Source organism: Drosophila kikkawai, chromosome 3L (genome assembly GCF_030179895.1).
Source record: "Drosophila kikkawai strain 14028-0561.14 chromosome 3L, DkikHiC1v2, whole genome shotgun sequence".
NCBI classification, from domain to species: Eukaryota; Metazoa; Arthropoda; class Insecta; order Diptera; family Drosophilidae; genus Drosophila; species Drosophila kikkawai.
The window spans coordinates 3,352,714-3,372,352 of record NC_091730.1 but is presented as its reverse complement, the minus strand read 5'-3'; the positions used below and the strand labels follow the sequence as shown (position 1 = coordinate 3,372,352).

The window sequence follows — 19,639 nt, the reverse complement described above, 5'->3', positions numbered from 1 at the left end:
TGGATCTCTGCATAATAACCTTTTGGAAAAGCGCCTTTGAGCCGGCAAACCCTATTTGAGGGAGCCCAGTATTATTATTTTCCATCATTGTCAACATATAATCAGGTTCAATGACGAGTCCTGCTGCTGCTGCTGCTGCTGCTCCTTTTGCCAGACAGATGGGATAATAAATACACAGAATGCCAGCAGGAGCAGCGGCGCTAGAACCCAGCTTTTATGCAGTTGTAGCGCTTTATTGAAAAATGTGTGCACAATTCGAGAAAAAGGCAGCCTCTGAGTTACCTTGCTGGGGTGCTGCACAGGGAGAAATGAAGTGTAAGGTTTTCTATATTTTTTAAGTATTTTATTTTAAGGTAGATTGAGATTTTTCCTGTATTTAAGTATTCCATTTTTCCTGTATAATTTTTTTTTTTCGTTATATTTCCTATTAGAAATTCCCTCTTATTTCTCCCTCTTTTCTCTCAGTATACTTGCAGTTGGAGCAATGGAAGCCAGGCCAGGAGCCAGACACAAATATCAAATATTATCGAGCAGCGAGCGAGCACGTTGAAAGGCGAACTATTGACGGACGGAGTGACGGGACGGGGTGTGTCTCCTTCACAGTAAAGCATTTGCCAGCCGGTACCGGTTACCCGGGTTACACGTACGCCTCCTGGTTCCCTGCCCCTGGGTTACCATGGCCATGCCCATTGCCTGGGCCTCGACTTTGTTTGTAAACATTTCACGTCCATTCGCTGGACCCACAAATATTTCGCTCCTACTGCTGCTGTGTAAACTTTTGCCATTCGAGGAGCTTCCATTTCATTTTTTCTGCTCCCATTTTCCGGGTGGGAGAAAAGTATGCCCCGCCGCACTGAGTGAAACAAATGAGAGCAGACTAGAAAATCGTGTTTCGTTGTGTTTTGTGGGTTTTTGAATACGGATTCGGAAACAAACACTCGAACACAGACACACACTCACTCCTCACTCCTCAGCATGCAGAAGAAGGTTGCTCCCGAGCATCGTCCCTACTGCGATCCGCGGCTGCAGGATGACAAAGTAAGGCGGCGGCGAACGCTTCATCTGCCGAGGGTTAGTCAAGCTCAGAAGAAAGGCGACACACGCCAGCTGAACGACTGTCCCTTCTTCAACCTGAGCTATGGCTTTGATCAGCTGCCCCTGGATCCGGTCAAGGAGTTTTTGCAGGAGAAAATATGTGAGTTTTTACGAAGATAAATTGGAGATTATAAAATATATTTAATATTTCCCAAAGCTCACATGCAAAATGACAAAATCACGGGCCGCTGCAACCGAGAATTCGACTTCCACACCTACGACCTGGACAATGTGAAGGAGCAATACGACGAGTGCGATGATGACAGCCTGCAGGAGCTCCAGCTGGAGGATATCGATATGCCCAAGGAGTTTGAGATGCTGCGCGATGCCAAGGATCACACCTACAACTTTGATTCCACGGGTGAGTAGTGACGGTGAGAGGGGCCAACCACAGTTAAGGCAAACAATTAAATGGAACAGCATTTACGCATTATCCCAGGTGGAGGCAACAAGGATGGGTTATGGGTTAACACCCAACAAATTTGCCAGACATTTTGTGTTATTCAATGAGTGAGAAGTTTACCGCAAAAACATAACACTTAATACTTTATTAAATGCGAAAACATGCCCCGACCGTAGTAGCTGCTGCTCTCTCTCCCACGCTTAACCTACTACGAGCTCCTCCTGGGCTGCTCCCGCAGCGCAGCGCAGCTCGTTGGAAAATTGTTCACCTGTAAACATAAAAATTCCAAACATTATCCTTTTAACATAAAATTTTATAACCGAAATGAGAGGAGAGCAAAAAAAAAGGTAAAACCGAAAAACAAATGCGTATGACATTTATTTGAATATCCTCTGGGAGAGCAGCCAAAGGGAGCAAGGATGAGAGGCTAAGGGCGGGTCTACTGACTCTATACAGCATGTTTATCATAGTGTTTTATTTAGCATTTACATGGAACATTTTTATGTTTCTGGTTTTCTCGTTTTTTTTTGGGTATACTCTTTGGGGAAAGAAGGCTTGGTGAGTTTGCAGGAATTTTAAAAGAAATATAAGAAGTTAAATATAATAATTATAGCTTAAACTGCAAAATATATATCTTTGTGTAATAAATTTATAATATTTATAAGATAATTTTTTCCTAAAAGAAAGAGCACCTCTCCATCGCATACATTTCCCAAAAAAAAAAAAATCGATACCCCTTTGTCCCCAACCTGCTATCTCTATTTTGTGATAAAAATGTTTCATTTTTGTGTCTAGTTTTTTAATATTTAATGCCAGCAATGGATATGCTTCTATATCCTCGCCAGCGGTCGGGGGACTAATAAGGGATCCGGGTTACACAATAGCGTAAAAGCCATGTGTTGCCGATAGACATTAGCATGAAAATGTAACAAATAAACCAATAAAACACTGCACTGGACTGCCCTCGCTGGCCCCCGGGGGAATTTCCTTTGTAAAAGGCACCAAATGGAAATTAATTTCAGTTTAATCATTTAAAAATCGAACTTTGCTGCTATGTGACTTTTATTTAAAACAATTTCATGTTGCACAAACAAGCTTATTTGCACAGCCTCTGAGTGCCAAGAGAAAGTCATCCGAAAAAAAAAAAAAATCAAATTTGCAAAGTGCAGACAGACTCACATGTCACCCACTCACCTCTCTCCCCCGGACTTTCCAGTGGACAAATATTAAATGCGATTTTCAATTTCATTTTTTTATTTGTTTTTTCATTGGTTGTGTTTTTTTATTTGTTTGTTCTGCCCTTTTTTTTGCTTGCAGCTTGTAATCAATTTCCCTGGATTGACAAATGGATGACTGGCGGTAATAAATAAAATGTTCATATTTACTCAGCGTACATTATTAAAAATTTGACACCCACTCGAACCGATTGACGACAGTGCGGCCCAGCGAGCAGGAAATCTATGAAATGACCAGCCAGCTACTGGACATGTACTGCCAGCGGCGGGTGCGTGTGTTCTACCCCGGCTGCGGCACCAGCTCTTCTTTGTGGACCAACCAGCTGCGACGCCAGCATGGATCGCCATCGGATCTGATTGGAGCCTATCGGACACCTACGGCCCGGCACCTGAGAGTGAATAATCTGCAGCCTGTTCGGAAAAAGAAAAGGTTTACGGCGGGCGATCACTATGCATTTCGAACGCCACAAGGTAAGGTTTAAACCATTTAGCATGTTTTATATTTCATTTATATTTTTATATTTCTCACAGAGTGCCGGAACGAACTAATTCGAGTGGGCAAAATAATTGACAAACTGATTGAGCCAGTGATCACAGAAGCCCAGCACACGATAGGCCATGGACTCCTCGATGCGGCCAATAATAAGCCTTGTAAGGTTCAAACCGCAGCGTTTATTGAAGTGGTGAGTTTGAGTTTCTCTAACCTTCCTCCTAATCTATAATACATATAATGTATGATGTATAAGTTATAATATATAATGTTTAGGTAAAAAATCCCTGCGCTGATGACAAGAAATTCTTTAATCGAAAGGAGTTTTCATCGAATAAAAAGTTCCTCATGTGCCTTAGGAAAATGGAAGCCACGTGAGTGCAACTCCAAGTCCTGTTAACAAAATATTATCTTATATTATCCCTTAACCCAGCCGCGTTCAATACTTGGCACCCTTGCTGCCCGAGGATCCTGAGGAACAGAAGGAAAGAAAAATGGCCATGTACCAGAAAGATTTGGAAAAGGCCGAGGCAGTTTTCACCCTAAAAATGCAGAAGCGATACCAGTGCCTGCTAAAAAGCGTAAGTCTTGCCGGGTATTTTCAGTTGTGGGTGTAACTTACTGCTCCAGGTGGTCCACGTGTGTCGCAAAGCGATTCTGAATTATGCAACTGACCAAACATATGCTAAGCGAAGGGAGTCGGGCCGAAATGAAATGAAAAATGAAAGCCAAATACCCAGCCGCAATGACTCTCTGACCGAGACCATAAAAAACCCATCAAAAGTGAGCACCAGCGATGGGCGTAAATAAATTTTATCGTTGACTTCAACGCTCTGGCTTCTGCTTCCGCTCCTGCTCTTCTGTCTTGTCAATGTGCGTGTCTGTGGCCATATCTGTGCCCCTCTGTCCGTGTCCGAGGCGTACATAAAAAATGATAATAATAAACTCCATACAAAGTAAACATGTGTGTGTGAGCGTGCGAGTAAATTAAGCTGCGTTGGCTTTGGGGGAACGTGCTTATAAAAATTATATAATTCATACCTCGTAAATATTATGGTCTTGGGGGCGTGGTCAGAGTTATGAATAACGTGATTAGTTGTTAAAAAAAAAAAAACGGGGAAATAAAATAAAAAAAAACCGCTTGTGTGTGGCGTGAATCACACCCCGTTTAATGGTTGTATATATCCAGCTCATCATCCTGCTCATCATTTTTCTATCCCCTTTGCAGATGTCCATAGTGCAGTTGGCCACATATCCCTCGCATCTCATACGCAAGGCTTTTAGGCGCATTGATCCACGCAGGGCTTTGCTAAAGGATGCCTACAAGTTTATACTACAGGAGGAGGTGAGTCTCACCTGGTTTTTTCCCTAAAAAATTACTCAAAGGAGTAGCTAGGTTTAAACTTGAATCAGCCACAAATAATTTAGTTTAATTATTTATAATGAGACCTACAAGCGAATACCTTTCGTTAATTTGACTAGAGAAATAGTTTCATATATCACGACTTGGCTAAAATATATCCTGTATATGTATGTAGCATACACACCTCCTATGGATTATACATATATGTATGTATACAGATAGAGTTTCAGTCAGGGCGTCGACATTATTAGTAAACTTAACTGGCGCTCATCTGAAGCTGGCTCAGAATTTGGAGGAAGTTTTGCGCCGAAAAAGTTTGCCGGCAGTGCGAGCATATTAAACATGCTCCCCAGGAACAGGGGGGGGAGATGAACCAGGTATTCCTGGGATGACAAGTGATGGGGCGCGTGTTGATGTTTTGACGTGAGCGCCAAACAAACTTTGGCAGGGATTTAAGCTCAAGCACTTGCCATCAGCACCGGCAAATCAGTGCCGGCAAAGGCAGCTTAATGAGCAGCTGAAGATGTTCCACAGGCCACCCCCCCGAAAACTAGTTGAAATCGCCCGAAGGAGCGCCAGCAAAGTTTATGCCACCTGTCGTTCCCCTTTTCCACCGCTCCCCCTTTTTGTTTCATGTGTCTAATCAACTCATTACAGAAAGATTGGCCCAAACTGCCGCCAGAAGTTATATTAATGGATTATCTGTTCGTTGGCGACCGTGGCGTGCGTCAGGACTTTGCCATTCTCATCATTGTGTGCCTCATCGATCTGCAGGAGGATTTCCGTCACTATGTCAAGCGGGATTTTTTGAACTATCTACTACAGTGAGAGTTATCTTCGATTACCTGGGCTATCTTTCTTACCTCTATTACCTGACAGATCTAGCATGGAGCGAAAGCGTTTGCAGTTGGAGCCAGAACCCCCCGCCTTTCCCATTTTTCCCAACAGCCAGCCTGTGCCCTGGCGTTCGAATCTTTTGCTAGCCAAGAGTCGCATTGGTGAGGTACTCATGATAACACATCCCGTGGTCCAGGCTGTGAACAGGCTCTGGAATGACCTTTACTCGGATCTGGTGGTGGTGGACCTGGGGCAGCTTCTGCTGGCTCAGCGGCCCTTGGATGCAGACACCGTGCAGGTGTTTTTCCAAAAGAGTTGTGCTGAAGTTCGGGATGTAAGTTTAAATAATAATTTAAAATCTACAAACAAGAACTCGAAACTCTCCAATAGTTACTACTCACCGATTGGCTGCCTCGCTGCGCCGATTTGGTCAACGAAATGCGGGTCACCTGGAAGGACTTGGTGCCCATGTCGGGCAAATATGGTGGCCGGGCAGCCATACTCTTTCGCTGCATCCACTCGGCCATGTCTCGCAACTTGAACAGTCTGATAAGCAAGAGCATTAACTACCTGTTCAAGGTGCTGTGCTCTTTCAAGGAAGGCAACAGCATCGACCAGTACTCCATGTTTGATGCGAAACTTAAAAGGATTCCCCTGATGACACTGATTGCCTCGGTGGTGGGAGCACACTTTGACCATGAACCCATAGACATGGGACCGGGTGTTAGGCCCGCCACGAATATCTATGCTTACGATGAAGACGACGCTGATCCCTTCCAGCAGCCGGTGGCAAATGTGTTTTCGGAGAATGTAAGTATAATAATCAATAATATTGTTTCAACTAATTATTTGTTGAACTATTTTTAATGCAGATTCCCGACCTGGATGACGTGGCTCAGTTTGAACTGGATCACACTCACAAGCTGTACATATATCCTTATATGCAGGAACTGCCTCGTCTTTTTGTTGATCACTTCAAGAGCATCCTGGCGGTGGGCTATGACATACCCCGTCTCGAGTACATCATGTCGGGGGGTGGTAAGCTGCATTCTAAATCAAAATATAATACAAAATAATACAACAAATTAAACAAAATTTAATAAAATTATTATTAAAATTAATAATACGATATTTACATTAAATTTCAGACCCCGAAACTCAAGGATTCCTCCACTACATCGACGAGGACCACACGGATTTCCTTGAGCTCTGCGAAAAAGTAGAACAGATCGTCACGGCCAACTGGCGCGGGGTACATGTATACCTAAAGCCCATCTACAAGTACTACTTCGGGCTCTTCCAGAGGCTGATCATGCCAATGGTGGAGAAAGTCTGGACGGAGAACACACTGCCCGAATTGGGGGTGAGTAAGTGCCTGAGGCGCGGCGGTAGTCTCGCCTTGAAATGGGATTTAATTATTTATTTCGATTTGATTACGCGCAATGATGCGTAGAATTAACATAAAATTTCATTATGCAACATTAATAGACTGCTGACAGACGACAGACAGACCAACTGACAGGGGTTTTGGGTGGAGAGGCAAAGTGCCTGGCAATTTGTGTAATTTGACAAGTTCCACCTTGTCTGGATTCAGATTATAGCGCCTGCCAAACAAGGGTTCCGCCTGAAACCTCCTCCTCCTCATCCGTTGCCTGTTGTTGATTTCTGACAGTTTGCTGGCTATGTGCAATGTTTAATTAGACACTGTTTGGCTTCGCAGCCTGTTGATTGTACGATTCTCCTCATGTCGCCGCACTTACCCATCTCATACGCTCAATTTACGCCAGAAGCCACCCCAAACCCCCCGCCGCCACCATTGCACATTCCCCGCTGTGCGAGTGCAACTTTTCAGTTCGCATTCATTAAGTTTTATGAAACGACCAGCAATTTCCTCTCTTCTCACTCGATTCGTTCGGTTCGGTTTGGCTTTTTTTGTGCAATTTATATAAAATAAAAATTACTTCCGACTGCGTATGCTGCCTGCTGCCAGTCGATGCATGAAATGCAACCAGCTTCCCAATCGGATGCAGTGGTGGCCCCATGGTTATGGGAAAGGGGTACGGACAAGAACTCCACTTATTCGATTTGAAACATGGAAAACTCGTAATTAGAATTAACAAGCAATGAGATTGGGTTTCTCTCTCTCAGCGAATGAGTTTATTTGTTGATATTTGATATGGTTTAATATGCAAAATAAGGATGTTATTCAGTTACCATATTTGTTATACTAAGGAATTTGAAATATTCTGTAGCTTAAATTCCATTTCATTGGTTGAATTTAATTAATAAAATTCACCGAATGCTAAAGTCCACAATTTCATTACGCAATCTCTAGAAAATCCTTTACATTTTAGCTGTAATATAATTAGAAATTAAATTCGAATGAACGCTAATTGAATGTGTTGGAATTGTACAATAAAATTTGATCAATTTCTATTTAAATTTAAGAGTTTTTAGCGCGGTTTAAAAGTTAAAGATTTAAAAACAGACAGAGTTAAAAATAAACAAAAATGGTTTGTATAGAAATTCCCTTAATAAATTCATTTTTAACATAAAAATCAATAAATAAATATATTATAATAATAAAAAAATATATGAATTTTATATAATAAATAAATAAATTTGAATGTGAAGAAATTTTACAACAAAATTAGATTTATTTCCATTTAAATTACTTAAATTTAGGAGTTATGCCGCGGTTTAAATTGTAAAAATTGTTTTTATATAAAATCCTTTAATAAATCCCTTTTTTTAATCCTTTTAAATCCCTGTTCCACCCCTGACTCCACTCTATAGCTCGTGCAGGAGCTGCTGAAAAAACTTCAGGCCGTGAGCGATACGACCTATTATCTGCGCGATTTCATTCCGCTCAACCTGTTCATGCTGGATAATCGGCACGTGAAGTTATCGCTGCGGATGTATGTGCGCGAAATCTACGATTTCATAATTGATTTTTACAAAGCCCTCAATTGGAACGAGAATCGAGCGTAAGTAGCCCGGGAGTAGCAGGGGGAACAGATTGCATCAGCTAAATGAAGTGCGCGGTGCTCTTTCACTTAACTTTTATGCTGACTGCCTGTGACTCCCCTCATAGATAACTCTCCCATACACATGCGATGCCTGATTTCGTTTAATTTTTTTTTTTATTTTCTGCTTTTGCCACTTCAGCATTTGCGAGGAGCTGGAGGAGATGTCGATGAAGGCCGGCGAGCGGCCGGAGGAGACGCCCGAGGTGGTGGCCCTGCAGAACTACATAAACGAGTGCCGGGAGATGCGCATATTCGCCATCAAGGATGAAATCAAGAACGTGTTGAAGCGCGTCGTCTTCCTGCTGACACACACCTGCCTGTCCAGTGAGTGATGCAATTGGCTTGGTCAGGAGGAGCATGTCCTGCCTGCCAGCCAGCCAGTCCATCGTTCGTCTCTCGTCCTTTCCGCTGTTTGTGCAGCTGGTCAGGCGAGCTCTTTCTCCTTCGATTCTGGCCAAAACCCAGACATACACTGGGGGAAATAGTGGTGCATAAAAAAGGGGTTTGAATGTAGAATGTAGTAGATATGGAAATTCCATCAATTCTAGTAAAATCTGCAAAGCTTTCTGTACCCATTATCACTACTTCAGACCCCTTATAGTTTTCTCTCAGTGCAGTTAGTGTTTGCTTTCCACAGTGTTTGGTTTGTGGAGGAAAAGGGAAAAGGGACGAGTGAAGGGGCAATGGCAGGCAGGAAGTGCAGTCTCGCTTAACATAATTAACCTCAACTAACAAGCTGAGTCTACTAATTGGTTTTATAATTACTTGCGGTGAGACACCAAACATTGAGCTCCGCTAAAACCCCGAAAATGCAACTTAATGAGCTTAACAAATTCATGAATGTGTGACAGTTGCTTTGACAACCGGCAGCCGGCAAAAGCAGATGCTCCGCCACAGACAATAGCGAGTTATCGTCAAGTGTCAAGTGTGTGTGGGAGTGTGTGTGTCTCAGGCCCTCTGAATCCGTAGCTGTAGATGTATCTTTAGCTGTATCTGTATTTGTATCTGTATCTCCCATCTGTCTGTTTGCATGTCCGCCCGTCCTGTGTGGCTTTGTCACACCAAATACTCACGGATACAGCTTGTCAGGCAACAAAGATACTCCTACTCGCAGTGGTACTCGTCCTCGTACTCGAATAATTAATTAGTTTGTCTCGAAAAACAGGGGAGAAGGACTCCCCCGCGCAAGCCAATTAATTAAGAGTTAAGCGTAGTTAATTAGCAGTGCGTACAATCGAGAGTCATCCAGTCTAGTCATGTGGACCCTCACTCCCCATTTATCCCCACAGGCGACGAGCTCCATCTCAACTCGCGCACATTCATCCTGCCCGGGGAACTGGAGGAGGTCCTGGATCTTAGCGCCGCCCGCCTCTCGGTGGTGCGTGATAATCTGGAGCTGGCCCTGCGGTAAGTGTATGGGATGCAGATTAGACCAGGAACAACCGAAAACAGATCCCCCCCAGAAGATACTAAGCCGACATGGGTTCTCTTCTCCTTTCCTTCTCCCGCAGCGAGCGTCGCATGGAGTTTGAGAAGCTGCTGGCCCAGGAGAAGCGAACGATGGACGGCTTTCGCATACGGGAAATCCGTGATGTGCTCACGCTGGAGGAGCTCAAGGAGCGTGTGGATACAGTGGATATGCTCTTCACCACCATTGAGGTAAGGGATTACCTCTAATTTGCTGCTATTTAAGCTTAAAGATTGAGATTTTAAGATATGGTTTTTCTCTAGAATCTTAGCCGCGAGGCAAAGGCCATTAATACAGAGGAGACTCTGCTACAAATCGATGTCTCCGCCTTTCCACTGCTGGCCGAGATCATTGAGAAAATGGAGCCCATCGAGAAGCTGTGGAAGACGTCGTACGAATTCGAAAAGGATTATCTCATTTGGTAAGCAGACCAGGGGGAGGCCATGGCTTAAGCCCCTTGCAATTATACTTCTGTCAGCCTGAGGGGAGAGGGAAAGGGAGGAGTGGGTGGGTGGTCAGCAGTGTGTGACATTTCCTGGGTTAAAGGAATATTCCAAATTGAAATGGCCCCGGTCCGGCAGTCATTGCTGCACGCAAATCCCAATACCAATCGTAGTGGCCCCCTCACTTAATTCCCAGCCCCAGTGCGAATTCCAGCAGAAAATTCAGTTGAGTGGTCCGCTTATGATGAGGCCACTCCTGGCCAACTTCCCTTTTTTCCGTTTTCGTGTATTTCTATTTACATCTCTCTCCTCTGTTGCTTTCAGGATGTTCGAGCGCTTCGAATGCCTTAATGCGGATGGCGTGCGGGAGCAAGTGGAGAATATGCACAAGGTAAGTAGTTCCAAAGTCGGAAGTTGTCATTCCAGCACAGGCCCTGGGACAACCACCAGAGGAGCAGCAGCAGCAGCCTGCTCCCCTTGCTGGGCGGAAATAAAAACGAGCAACGACCGACAAAGTTTGAGCTGTTGTCGGATTTCTCCTGCTCAACTGGCCATGCATGGCTCCTCTACCAGTGTTTCTCCTCCTCCTGCTTCTGCTCCTCCTCGATCTCTGTTCGGTTCAGTGTGTGTCTGTCTGTAAGCCAATGTAACAACTAAAATGCAACTAAAAACCTCAAGCCACCTAGAGCGGCAATAGTAGTAGCCACCACCAGTCCTGGTAGTCGTCAGCCAGGGACAACCAACAACTGGCTGGAAAAAGAAAGTTCCACTTGGCAGCCGAAAAGTATGCATGGAAAAAATGCCCAACATATTTGGCAATGGAGGAGGAGAAGACCCCTCTGGGGTCAGCTGGGAAGCCGTTCGGAGCCACGCAAAAAAAAAAAAGTATACAACAAAAATAGTAAAAAAGTCAGCACAAAGGCGCAAAGGGAAAGTCAGTTGAATTGAATTTTTCGGCACAGCTGAAGCGGCAAAGTGGGGACACAACAGATCCCCAAAAACCTATAAGAAAATCCAGAAACGAAGTGGGGAATACCCTCTTGATAGGGAATTTATTTAAACTGTAGATTATCTCTATAATTATATATATTTTCTATACTTGTATATATAAACCTTCTGTATAGATTTTTATATTTTTTATATTTATAAAGCTTCTTTATACTTTTGTATATTTTCTATGTTTCCAAGTTAATTTCAATTTTAGAATAATTAATTAATTGGAGCTTAGGAAATTTACACACAAATATGTAAATTTAAAGAAAATAAAAACAACCTCAAGAACCTCTTTTACAGTACCGTCTTCCATGAGGATTTTAAAGGCAAATAAAAGAGAATCCCAAGGCAGTTTTTTCTGTATTTCCCTCTTAGCAAAGGTGTCCAACCGAAAACCCCCTAATTAATTGCATTCCAGCAGCATTACCTAGAGACTTTTAGTGGCTCCAGAGCAAACATAACCCCTATCCCCATCTTCCCTTCACAGATAATGTACAAGCTCTCCCGACAACTGGCCTACAATCCCGTGGCCAAGCGAGCCGCCGAGCAAATGCGCATGAAGATCGAGAAGTTCCGCGTGTATTTGCCTGTCCTAGACTCGATCTGCAGGCATGGCTTGGAAAAGCGGCACTGGGATCAGATATCCAAGATATTAGGTCGCAAGGTCAACCCCAAGCTCTTCCCCACCCTAAAAGACATGATCGATGTGGATATTATGAGTATTTTGCCACAACTCGAGGAGATTGCGAATGCCGCTGGCAAGGAATACGATCTGAATAATGGACTGAGGATCATGCAGGCAGACTGGAAGGACGTGATGTTTGAGGTTTTGCAATACCGCGACTCGGACACGCACATCCTGGCCAGCCTGGATGATATTCAGACGCTGCTCGATGACCACATAATGCGAACGCAGGCCATGAAGCGATCGCCTTTTATAGTGGCTCTTGGTTCTAAAGCGGATGACTGGGAGGCACGTCTGCTGCTCATCCAGAACATCATTGATGCCTGGACGCAAGTGCAGATCACCTGGATGTACCTAGAGCCCATCTTCAGCAGCGAGGACATCATGCGACAGATGCCACTCGAGGGACGCAACTTTAAGGCAGTGGACAAGCTGTGGAGGAAGATCATGAAGCATACCCTAAAGGATCAGCATGTGATGGCGGCCACCGAGTATCCCGAGATGCTGGAGATCTTCACCAAGGCCATTGAGGATCTGGAGACAGTGCAAAAGGGTTTGAATACGTATCTAGAGCAGAAGCGTCTGTTCTTTGCCCGCTTCTTCTTCTTGTCCAACGATGAACTGCTGGAAATCCTGTCGGAAACCAAGGATCCAATGAGGGTACAACCTCATTTGAGAAAGTGTTTTGAAGGGGTGAGTTTCTTTGCTAATTCAAAAGACATATTGAACCTCCATTATATACCCTTTCCCTAAAGATTGGCACTTTGAACTTTGACGACAACATGGAGATCACCGAGATGATAAGCGACGAGGAGGAGCGTGTGGCTCTGGTGCGCAAAATCAATCCCCAGCTGGCCAATGTGAGTGAATCAGCGCCTTTGATTACTTCCACTTCTTGTAATTAATCACCTTTTTCGTGCCTTTGCAGGGCCTGGTGGAGATCTGGCTCAAAGAGGTGGAGATGGTGATGCTGGACAGCGTCAAGGAGCAAATGCACGAGGCCTGGGAGGACTATGCCGGGGTGGAACGCATTCAGTGGGTGGTCAGTTGGCCCGGACAGGTGGTGCAGGGCATTTCCTGCATGGCCTGGACCTACGAGGTGAGCCTGCTCCGCCATAAACCCACGATAACCGCAAGGGCGTCGTCGTCGTCGTCGTCGTCATCGTCTCTTGGACAACAAATGTCCATCAGTGAGCTGTCAGGGGAGCACAGAAAGCACTCTGTGTTGTGCCTCTGACTGTGAGATTAGCCGGAGTTCAGCGCCTTCTTTTCCTGCGGCATTCCGCAGCTCCACTTCACCGCCGTTTCTTTGTGAACGTTTCCCTTTTGGGCTTTGACTTTGAGAGAACTTTGCTGCGAAATTGAAAATCATATTTCGCTCTTTATTTGCGTTCGCTCCGCTGCAGTTTCTCAGACACTTTATGCCTTATGCCTTTTCCTTGACTCCTTTTTTTCGCCCCGGCCAGGTGGAGGAGGCCATCGAGACGAAGGAGCTGCCGGCTTATTTGGAGAAGTCCAATCTGCAGATTGCCGACCTGGTGCAATTGGTGCGCACGGATCTGCAGGCGGGGGTTAGGATTGCCGTCGAGGCGCTGATTGTCCTGGATGTGCACGGTGAGTGGGAGGGCGGGAAATCAGTACAATCTTTAGCACTTTTATTTTAAATTTAAAATGGAAAACCACCAAGGGTTTATGATTTAATTCGGTGATTAAACGAATATTCTTAAAAAATTTAATAAACACGAAAGACCAAACTAAATAAATATTTAAGCTATAGGAAAAGGTTTAGAAAAGGGGAAATAAATGATTAAAAAACTTATTTTCTTATTTATTTCATAACTCTTCAAGATCGCGATGTGGTTAAATATCTGACAGACTTGAATGTGTCCAACATCCAGGACTTTGATTGGATCTCTCAGCTGCGCTACTACTGGAAGGTGAACGAGAGTAAGTGTACCTTACAGGTATATATTTTTGATGATATTTACACGAATATTTTCCACAGAAAACGAGGATTGGGTGTGCGTTAGCATGGTGGTCACAGATGTTCAGTATGGCATGGAATACCTGGGCAACCTGCCCCGGCTGGTGGTCACTCCCCTCACCGATCGCTGCTACCGGTGGGTACTTTTACTCCTAGTATTGCCCAATATATCTTGCACAAATCCCACGTCCTCACATGCTTCCCCTGTATGAATACCGAAAATATTAATTGACAAACCGTTGCCAGCCACCGCCTCCTCTGTGCTGCATCTAAAAGTCAGAGGAGGAGGAGGAGGAGGCGAGAGCCCTGGCCCTGGCCACGTTTATTGGGAAAATATTTATTTTATTTCGCTGCATTTTAAATTTATTTTCATTTTTCAAACAAAATACGCAAAAAGAGAGCTGAAAGCCTTTTTGATGTTTAAGCTGCCTACGACAAACACACAATAACAACGGCAGGACTAAAGGAATAAGGACACACTAACACAAGCAAACACAACACAACACACACACACTTACTCACTAACTGGTAGCAGGCTGGCAGGCCGTCGTTGGCAAGCCGGCAGAAAGGACATTTTAATGGGGTTTCCGATAAAACTTTTATATTAAACAAATAAATCAATGTTGGACAGTTTTTCACACACACACAAACACACACACGCGGCACACTAACACTGACACTCATGCATGGATAGTTAAAAAAGGGAAACAAAAAATGAAACCAAGTGTATATAGATATTTGTATGGTTATGCCCCGGAAAAGCTAAAAAATATATGAACAAGCAAACCGAAGTGGGGACACTGCCAATATGATAAAAATATGAACTTGCAAAACAAGCAGCTAAAAAATAAGCAATTTATGAATGGAAAGTGTCTAAAGGATTTGCTCGAATGCTGGAGTTCTCTTTGGGTTAAAAAATAGTATAATATTTAATTTGATATATATCATATTAAAAGTAATTACCAAGTTAATATTCCTTAATAATTTATATATATTTCTATATGTTTTATATGACAAATAAAAATATTAAATAAAATATATAACATTACTGGAAATATATTAAGGAATGTTAACTGGGTAATTACAGTTTAATTTGAAATTGAGTTAGTTTTTTTCTGTAAAGTTTTGATATAAAGTAAATAACTTGTTTATAAAAATATATTTTTATAAGACGGGATTATCTTGAAAACTCTATTATAATATTTAAGGGAAAAATAAGGACAAAGGATAGTAAAACCTATTTATTTTTTTTTATATCTAACTTATCAGAAATTCCAAGAAAAACTAAGCTAACAAAATAACCGTAGCTTACTCCACATACCCCAGTAAAACCTATTCTAAATCATAGACTCAAATTCCCCCAAAACCTCTAAGAGCTTCCACATTTTATGGAGACCCTATGAAAATGTTGTGTAGAAATTTGTATAATAATATTTTAGAAAAAAATAGGTCATAGGATAGTAAAATCTATTTAATTTTTATAACATCTAACTTATCAAAAATTCCAAGAAACACAAAACCCACGAAACAGCCAGAACTTGCTCCAAAAACCATGATCCCAAATTTCCCTAAAAACGCTAAGAGCTTCCACATTTTATGGACAGCAAAAAAATAGATACCCATAAATGACAATTTTTTTAAACTGAGTTGCTGCCGTGAGAAATGTGAACGAAAAAAATGCAAAATAGATATTAAAAGCGTGCCCACTTCCATGCCCTGGCACCATCCATCAACTCTTTGTTGCCTCTCCCTAGTTCATACCATAAATTCTCAATTTTTTCCTCTCCTAATTCCCGATCCTTGCAGCACTTTGATGGGAGCCCTAAAGCTGTGCCTGGGCGGTGCACCCGAAGGACCCGCCGGTACAGGCAAAACGGAGACCTGCAAGGATCTGGCCAAGGCGGTGGCCAAGAAGTGTGTCGTCTTCAACTGCTCCGACGGGCTAGACTACAAGGCGCTGGGCAAGTTCTTCAAGGTGAGTCTACCAATTAAAGTGAGAGATATGTATCTATTCCATTTTGGGGGGAGCATAGTGGTGGCGTAGTCGTCGCGCTGTCTGCGATTTGCTGCCCGACCGGCTTTCTAATTGATGTGCGGCGAGTGGAGCCCATTAATCTGGCAAAGAACTCGTCTTGATGCGGCGGCACACGCAACAATCGTGACTTTCAATAGCTTTGGAAGAGCATAGTTAAATGGTTAATTTGCCGCATGTCAGACACACTGGAGCCCTTCTCCAAGACTATGGCCCACTTCTATGCCCATTTTCAGAACCATTCTCTCCCATATATGCTTATTGAAATTTATGCAGCTCTTGGATCGCACTCGTCCCTGGTTTGGTCATTCTGTTGACTAATTAGTCAGTTTGCGAAAGTAATGGCCCATCGGACTTTCGTGCTTTCCCGCTCAAGTTTATGCAAATTTTTATTTGCAGGTCGTTAACCGAGAGGAGCCTCTTCTCCTGCACTCCTCCTCGTCCACGCACACGCACATCTTAAGTGGGTGCTGAAATCTTGTAGTAAAATTTATGCTGCTATAGGCTCTAATCGCTTAATACGCTCACACGGCTAATTGCATAATAGTTCCTAAGCTCCTAAAACAGGCTGGGAGGGAGAGAGAGATAGAGTAGAGGCCATAAACACGGCCAGGCAGGGATTCGATTGCGGTGAGGTGAGCCGAGGAGAGGTAGATCAGCTGGAGGTTCATTTGCATGGGATTTGTATTAATAAGACAACTCGAACTACTCCTAAACCCAAAACCCCAACTGGGGGGCAACTTTAGTTTAGTTAGGAGAGCCCATAAATTGCCGAGCTGTGTGTTGCTCAATTTAAATTAATGAATTTATGCGATTGGGATCCACTTGAGCCCCGAACATTTGTCTATTCTTTTTATTGCTTAATTTGGGTCTCGGCATCGCGTTTGAGTTCGGGTTTTAGAAAGTCGTTCTGCGCTTTGTCACCAACTGGATTGGCATTTGTTCTAATAATCTCTAGGAAGTCGTAAATCTCTGGCACACGTTGCCGCTAGCTTCCACCGGTTTTCAGTGCGGTTTGATTTCTATGTATTTTTAGTTGCCAAGCTCCAAGCTCTCCACTCCACTGAAATGTCTGGGAAACAATGTTGCGACAATAAAATAATTTGCAATTGACAAAGTATGCGAAATATGCCAGAGCAAAAATTTCACAGCGAGAGAAGCGAGAAAAGTAATCGTAAATAAATTAAATTCAAATAAAATGGCCACAACAATGGTTGTCGCCTCGAACAAAAGGCGCATCCAAAGGATGGCAAAAAGTTATCGCAGGAGCAGCAGCAGCAGCAGCAGCAAAAATCCAGGATGGATGCCAGGATGCCAGCTAAGTTGCAGTGATGGGAAGGGTACTTTTTATACCCTTGCAGGGTATTATAATTTCAGTCAGAAGTTTGTAATGCTAGGAATAGGTTTAAAATTAATCAAAAAATCAAGATAAATCTAAAATAAAAGGGGGACCTCTTCCTAAAAGAGCTTAAATTACTTTAAAATCAGTATACCATCACCAAACTGAACATTAATGGGTACCACCTGCATAGATCCTACCCATCACTGGCGGTGCCAATGGCAATGGCCAAACCACTCTCTCTCAATGGAGTTCAAAGTGTGCAAAGAGACATACACATACAGCCACCTCTATTTTTTGCCGCGCCCCCACATCTAGTTTCGATGCGCTGGCCAAACAAGTTCCTAACACAACAGTTCCGCTATCCGGACACCGCCAGGACCACTAGGAATCGCACCGAACACCACCTCTATCTCCACCTGTACCTGCACTTGCACAGAGGCGCTAATTGTACAATGGCCAGGCCAAGCGGAGAAGCAGCAACAACAACATCATCATCAACAATCGCATCGGTGTTGGGACAACAGTGACTACAAAAAGCGTGCGAACGCGCAACAGAATGTGTTGTGCCCTTTGTGTGGGCAGAGGCAGAAGAAGTCCTTGCGGCAGGACTCTGGCCAACAGAGGCCACTTGCCGTACACAGGCACCTCTGAGGTGGTCAAGAGGAGGCTGCCAGAGCAACAGCTGGCTAAGAGGTTCCTCTTTTTGATAGATTTTTGGTTTTATTTTTGGGCTAGAGGAGTTATTTGTAGGATTGCATTTTTAGGGTTTATAAATTTCATTAGCTTGAGTTTGTGACTTTTATAATCATTTTATTTTCAAGGAAATATTGATGCAGGTACTTTCCTTCAACTTATTCTATGTTTTTTATATTTATATCTTGAATTATTTTCTAATTCTTACTCTCATTCCGATTTCTATACATTTTAATGTTGATTAAATATTTTATTTAGTCTTATTTCCCTTTTAAAAAGAACCCACCTTTTCTTTCCCTTTGTTAAAAAGGATCTCCAGCTTTTCCTCATTACATTTAAAGCTAAAAAAGTAAACTAAATATACATATTTTCCTTATTGAATGTCCCCATTTTGCGATGCAACAGTTCGGAAGAAAGAATTTCCCTAATTAGGCGAAAGCCAAACCTTTTCTTTGGCCAACTATGAAAGTATCCATGGTGCATATGGCCAGCGGGCGGAGGACTCACAGGGACATATCACTGATAGAGTCCACCGATGCTGCTGCTCCCACATCGATTCGGGGCATATGGCACTTGCAGTCAGGTCAGCGTTCTATTTGTGCTGCTCCAAGGGATGGGGATGGGTTGGGTTGGGCTGGGAATGTGTGGAGCTGGTTTCCAGCTGGGATAAAACAGCATATTTATTGCAACATGCAAAAGGAAGCATATCAAAGGTTCGTCCGTCCGTCCGTCCATTCGTTTCGCCCCCATATCGACCCCAGGATCTGTAGTTCGAGGCCCCGGAACACTGAAAACAGAAACCGACGAGAAGCGATGAGAAAGAGAAAATAATGTTTATGCTGCTGTTTGCTTTTTCCACTTTTCCCCATCGAATGGGAGTGTTGTGTGTGTGTGTTTCCCTTGCACTCTTGTCCAGGAATTTCTGTTTCTATTTGTGTGTGTTGGTGTTGGTGCTTTATTTTTTCAGCTTCCAGTCCTGTTCAGGATTGTGTTCTATGCTGTGCTGTTTTGACTGCTACCTCCAATGCTCCACCTCCACCTCCGCCTCCAACTCCATTTACATCTTCCCTTTCCTTTCCAGGGCTTGGCACAATCGGGCGCCTGGGCCTGCTTCGACGAGTTCAATCGCATCGAACTGGAGGTGCTGTCCGTGGTGGCGCAACAGATCCTGACCATCCAGCGGGCCATTGGACGCAAGGTTGTGAAATTCTTTTTCGAGGATACAATGCTCAAACTGGATCCGACTTGTACCATATTCATAACCATGAATCCCGGGTGAGTGTAGGGGTGATGGGTGTTGCAAAACAGCAGCTGCGGTTTCACGCATCGCATTTTTTTTTGCTCACTTTGTGTGCTGCGAGACCGGGCATTTGAAAATGCATTTAGTTACTTTGTAAGCCCGTATACGGCCTACCATACCGGCAGGAGATATGGCGGAGAGGCCATTAGCCAGCCTCCAGGAGGTAGGTTGGACCTAGTGCGTTTCCCGATATTGGTAGTTATTGCGTTATTGGAGATTTTTCCCATCGGGATATTTATTGCTTTGG

The 19,639-nt window shown here is 43.6% G+C and overlaps 1 protein-coding gene across 1 annotated transcript in view; it reads left to right on the top strand.

The window, feature by feature from the left end:
* Nucleotides 1–831: 831 nt before the first annotated feature.
* Nucleotides 832–19,639, top strand: part of Dnah3 (dynein heavy chain 3, axonemal) — a 35,090-nt gene continuing 16,282 nt past the window's right edge. Inside the window, exons 1-27 of the mRNA XM_041777285.2 lie at nt 832–1,195; nt 1,253–1,456; nt 2,816–2,857; nt 2,935–3,204; nt 3,265–3,416; nt 3,500–3,597; nt 3,657–3,804; nt 4,452–4,568; nt 5,244–5,410; nt 5,466–5,757; nt 5,814–6,233; nt 6,296–6,461; nt 6,572–6,786; nt 8,220–8,410; nt 8,592–8,776; nt 9,742–9,859; nt 9,964–10,111; nt 10,184–10,341; nt 10,688–10,754; nt 11,844–12,734; nt 12,797–12,901; nt 12,970–13,140; nt 13,508–13,655; nt 13,890–13,988; nt 14,047–14,161; nt 15,832–16,000; nt 19,174–19,367. Coding sequence (XP_041633219.1) covers nt 976–1,195; nt 1,253–1,456; nt 2,816–2,857; nt 2,935–3,204; nt 3,265–3,416; nt 3,500–3,597; nt 3,657–3,804; nt 4,452–4,568; nt 5,244–5,410; nt 5,466–5,757; nt 5,814–6,233; nt 6,296–6,461; nt 6,572–6,786; nt 8,220–8,410; nt 8,592–8,776; nt 9,742–9,859; nt 9,964–10,111; nt 10,184–10,341; nt 10,688–10,754; nt 11,844–12,734; nt 12,797–12,901; nt 12,970–13,140; nt 13,508–13,655; nt 13,890–13,988; nt 14,047–14,161; nt 15,832–16,000; nt 19,174–19,367 — 5,270 coding nt within the window. The 5' untranslated portion in view covers nt 832–975. The remainder of the gene's footprint in view (nt 1,196–1,252; nt 1,457–2,815; nt 2,858–2,934; nt 3,205–3,264; nt 3,417–3,499; nt 3,598–3,656; nt 3,805–4,451; nt 4,569–5,243; nt 5,411–5,465; nt 5,758–5,813; nt 6,234–6,295; nt 6,462–6,571; nt 6,787–8,219; nt 8,411–8,591; nt 8,777–9,741; nt 9,860–9,963; nt 10,112–10,183; nt 10,342–10,687; nt 10,755–11,843; nt 12,735–12,796; nt 12,902–12,969; nt 13,141–13,507; nt 13,656–13,889; nt 13,989–14,046; nt 14,162–15,831; nt 16,001–19,173; nt 19,368–19,639) is intronic.